The 5,353-nt window shown below is 28.5% G+C and overlaps 1 protein-coding gene across 1 annotated transcript in view; it reads left to right on the top strand.

The window, feature by feature from the left end:
- Nucleotides 1–985: 985 nt before the first annotated feature.
- LOC108721471 (sodium-independent sulfate anion transporter) overlaps nt 986–5,353 on the top strand; it is a 10,821-nt gene continuing 6,453 nt past the window's right edge. Inside the window, 5 exon segments of the mRNA XM_018446019.1 lie at nt 986–1,043; nt 2,715–2,905; nt 3,601–3,796; nt 4,232–4,452; nt 4,680–4,828. Coding sequence (XP_018301521.1) covers nt 986–1,043; nt 2,715–2,905; nt 3,601–3,796; nt 4,232–4,452; nt 4,680–4,828 — 815 coding nt within the window.

Below are 5,353 nucleotides of genomic sequence, written 5' to 3'. Positions count from 1 at the left end.
AATTAAATTTTGTAAAATGATAATCTAATTAAAAATGCTAAAGTAATTTGAATTGTACTTAAATCAGCATTTATTAAAAAAATTTTTAATTTATTGAATTGAAATCACATTGATTTTCATAATTTATATACGTCGTATAATTTTTTTATTTCTCCGATCGGTTGATATAAATATTAAACGTTTATAATATCTAGTTAAATTTCATATAATTAATATGTGTTTATATATAACTATATAGTATTTCATTAATTAATATATATATAATTAATAATTTATAATTAATAATAGTAGAAATTGTAACAAATTGTGATCAGTAATTTTAGTGATTATTTAGAAGTCATTTTATTCATTTGTTTTAAATTTAAATGAACACGTTTTATTGTTCGACACCGTCTTGTGTTCACAAGAAGAACATTTAATGCTTATCGGCGTTAAAGGAGTCTAGAAGAAATTTGCTTATCATTCCTTTTTAGAACAAAACACATTACTGTGCGGAATAGTTGCGACAACTTTTTTGCATAACCTAAAGAAGATAGCTTATTGGATCAAAACGGGATAATTACGGTGACACAAAAGTGAGTGAGCAAAGACTTCGAGTTGTGTCAAACGAGATCGCAAACAGAACGGTTTATTTTCCTCCTTTCTCTTCCGCCTGTATTTTTCTCGTCAAAAGTGGATTTCATTGCTCTGTACGTGCAGATTTGGAGAGCATTTCGCCAACGAGTCACTAGGGATTCGTGTTGCTCTTTTTCATTGTATCAAGATCTCAATTGAAGGACTAAGTGGACGAGTAAGTAACGTTATATATAGATGACAGATCAAATTGAATTCATAAAATATTAAACGATATTAATCCCCTGTAAATGAGGGATTTGAATTTTTTTCTGTATATTGTTTTAAGTTGCGTTCCGTTGCACGTGTATGACATGTCATGCGCATGATGTGTCATTTTATCCTTATTTAACACTGCGAAGACAAGGATAAAATGATACCTAATACACATATAGACCCGTATTCAGAACACGCTTACAACGATGTTAGATGTTAGCACGCTAACATACTATACTTTACGTGTCATGCATATTATAGTATTTCAGAGATAAAAGCGCGCTTTTATCGATAAAAGCGCGTTCTGAATACGGTCCTATGTGTGCAACGAAACGCAGTCTTGTAACGAATTCAATTGGATGCACTCAGTGCGCATTGGTGCACATCAAAAAGACATCGTACAATTGATGTAAAAATATGTGCTTAATGTAATATAAAAACGGATTAAATTATAAAATCCTCGATACAGTTTGTTGTGCAGTTAAATAAAATTTGTATTTTATAATTCGAAACATTTACATTTTACTTTTACATACATTAAATCAGTGTACAATAGCTTTAATATGCATTAGTGCGTACCAACCGAATTTGCAAAATTTTCCTCTAATATTGATCACGCAATTGCTTTTCATATAGGGTGAATGCACCGTCTGTGGCCATCTTAAGCATTTTTATAACTTTAAGAAAATTATTTTTAAATAATACATAAAAAAGAGATACTGTTTACTTAAATACATTGTTTAATATCTTAATTTCTAATCTTCAAAAAAGTTTTAAGGAAAAAAGCGAATGTATAATGAAAAAGTTAAATAGTTGCAAAAATTCCATTTTACACCATTTTTGGCCACCTATATACTTCCTATCATTATGAGGCTGATTACTAATTACTTGATGGCTACTAGTATTGTCTGCTATACTTGTATTATATGCAGTTATTGATAAATTATTCTATTTACTGCGTTTTGAGGATTCTTTTTTGACAAGATAACTGTGTCTTGAGTGTATTCCGTAGAAAATAATTTTTTTATAATATGAAAGAGGAAATGTGAGGTTACTTGTCACATTATTAAACAAGAGAAATAATTACGACGCGCATGTGTCATGATTGTTGCGCACTAGAACCAGTCAAAACTAAAAGAACCTAATAAACAGCGAAGGTGGCCAAAATAGGTGCAGTGGTCAAATGGTGCATTCACTCTAATGTGTTAGATATCAATAAATTTCTTTTCCTTTCTTTATTATTTTGAAATTTAACATAAAAATTAATCAATTAGCAACTTAATTTACAGAAGAATTAAAAATAGAGAAAATACAATTTATATAAAAATAAAAATGTAATTTGTAATAAAATTAGTAAAAATTTTAAAAATAATTATAAAATTTTAAAAATATAATAAAAATGTTGAATTAATAATAATAAATAATATAATGCATATCAGTTTGGCCTATATATTTTAAGTAGAATAATGCTATCAGAATATTGTGATAACTTTTGATTATACATATAGTATGTAGTTTGTCAAATGTCAAGTGAAATTATTGCGATTGTTTAGGAAATTATTAGGCTAAGAAATTAATCAGTTTCTACTTGTTATAAAAAATAAATATGCAATTAATTAAATCATTCTCTCTACATAAAAAAAAGATGTTTAATAGAATGAAAGAAATAACCAATATTTTGACAAAATTTTTACTTAATATTCATGAAATATCAATGTATTTCTTTGATAAATTATTGTATATTGATCTCACGAAGAACACCCGCGCAAAAACAACCCGCGAAAAAAGAAAAAGACACGTTTAATCACACCTTGTTCCAATTGTCAAATAAAAGGCGTGACAAAAATGCGTGCATCGCAAAAAAATAAGACTCAATCTGTTTTTAGTGGTCAAGTGGTACAAAAAAAGTAAATACTGCATGCGAAAATATGCTGTGCGAAGATTACCAGTTCTTGACTGGCTGCCGCGATACAGACCCACGTGGTTGTTGCAAGATGCATTGGCCGGCATCACGGTCGGTCTCCTTGTTGTGCCGCAAGGCATTGCTTATAGTGCTCTCGCCGGTTTAAATCCCGAGGTAAATATCAAGAAAAAGAGAGCGGCCGCCGCATTAATCGTGTATCGAGTCATCCCGCAGCACAGATAAACGTTTCTCTGTTATAAATTTCAAAGGGATAAAATAGAATTTTTGAGAGTAACTCTGACGGTGAAAGTAAATCGAGAAGAAACAACAAATAAATCTGTTTTCAGCACAATTCAAAAATACTTTCTGTTTAATTTGAACCAAAGTATTACTTAAAGGAGCGTTATTTTTAAAATATGGTTATAATTTTTATGGTTAACCATTTTTATAGTGTATTCTAGAAATAAAGCAGATTAAAAAATTCTAATACGAAAATATTAAGGCCATAGTAGTTTCCGAATTATAACCGATCAAAGACAGCCAGTGATATCGTGTAGAAGCTGCGCACTCGGGCTCGTAATTACGCGCACATCGATCTGATACTGCATTTAGAGTTAATATTAAATTTTTTTATTGCGCAACTGATTAGTAACAGGAATTATTATTATTAGAGTAATTAAATCTAACATAAAAGTTTCATACTTGAGAAATAACATGAAAAATAATATCTACCTCTAGAATACGCTATAAAGATACTGTATGATAATTATGAGATATGCACGATTTTTAATTCATATTTAAATGATATCTTTTTTAAAATAGCCTTTCTTTATTTCTCTGTGTATATTATGACACTGTGTATTTTATAGTACGGACTGTATGCGGCATTTATGGTATCATTTACATATACCATTTTTGGTACATGCAAAAGCGTCACTATTGGTCCAACAGTTATTATGGCCATCATGATTTATCCTTTTGTCGAAAAATATGGTGCTGATATGGCTATATTAATTACTTTTTTGAAAGGATGCATTATTGCGCTTTTAGGAATTTTTCATTTAGGTACGTTTTTTTATTCACTTAAAAGTAAAAAATAAGTATATCGTTTCCTTCAAAACATAAAGAAAAAAATGCATGATTTTGTAATTATTAGTGTTATTATTATGAATGAGTTAAATAAACGTTATCGTATCAATCGTTAAAAGTGAATTAACTTAACATCATAAAAAATCATCGCAATTTTATAAAGATTGTGATTTTTTTTTAAATTATTATAAAACAGAAATGACAGTTGATTAAGTTAAAAATATATTCATTTTGCCGATATTATTTGATTAATCAATAATTTTCTGTCAAGTTGAAAAATAATTTTTTTCTTTTCCTGCATTTTTTGAGTTGTCACTTTTAATAAATAAGAAAGTGATATGTTATGACATTTCAGAATTTAAATGGCAAAATATTGTTGCTACATTGTGCATCCTGTTTGTTTATTTTCAGGGTCTTTGCTGGATTTTATATCGCTTCCTGTAATTACTGGCTTTACTTCAGCCGCAGCGATTAACATAGCGTTTTCCCAATTCAAGTCGCTCCTGGGTATTCGTCATACAGCTGAAAGTTTTCTGGATTCTATATACGCGATTTATAAGTATCGTAATGAGATTCGGTATTCGGATACATTGTTGGGAGTTGGTACAATCATTGTATTAATTTTGCTCAAGGTATAAATTCTATCAGCATCAAAAGTGCAAGTTCTTTTAAAACTAAAAATTTAATTCGCTCGTTATTTAAAAGAAAATGTTAAAAAAGGGAAAAAAATACAAAAAGAACCTATTTCTTTATTTATATTTTTAGGTAAAAATCAGCTCTTTTTAACATCTTCCTCTTATAAAAAGGCGATTAATTTTACATAATAGAAGGAAATCTGATTTTTTTCTATATTATATAGAATATACCAGGACAGCGTACGGGAACAATTTTGCAAAAAATAGGATGGTTTCTTGGTCTGTCTCGCAATGCATTAGTTGTAATTATAGGCACTATCATGGCGTATATTTTCTACACTAACGATTTAGAGCCTTTTTCGTTAACGAGTAAGTAGATAAATCATTTGCCTAATATTAATTTTTTAAAAATTATAACTAACATTGCCGGATTTATAAAATATGTTTGGGCAATTAAACGCAGCAATTAGTCACCAGATAATTATAATCAATTATGTTTTATTTGATGTTTCTCTATAAATTTCAAATTTACGAAATTCAATATAAAAGATTTATTGTATTATCGATATTACGCGTTGCGATATAAATTTGCAATGATAAATTCTGTTAATGTTGATTTAAATTTGCATCTTTAATATCTCCTTTAATTTCTGGAAATGAGATCGATATATGTTTATTGACGTTAAAATTAGTCGGAATTTATTAACTTTTCAATTATTATTAACATTCATTAGTTATAATATCTATTCTTTGAAATAAGATTCACCAATGACTGCATTCAACAGAAAAAGTAGCTTTGTAGTTGTTGTAAAATTCTTTAATGTGATTAATTTGTTCCTCATTGAATCTAAATGTATAAATTAATCATATTGAAGAATTTTACAACAATTGCGAAGCT

Source organism: Mycetomoellerius zeteki, unplaced genomic scaffold (genome assembly GCF_001594055.1).
Source record: "Mycetomoellerius zeteki isolate Tzet28-1 unplaced genomic scaffold, Tzet1.0 scaffold174, whole genome shotgun sequence".
Lineage (NCBI taxonomy): Eukaryota > Metazoa > Arthropoda > Insecta > Hymenoptera > Formicidae > Mycetomoellerius > Mycetomoellerius zeteki.
Note: the sequence above shows the minus strand (reverse complement) of the source record. Positions and strands in the feature narration are given on the sequence as shown.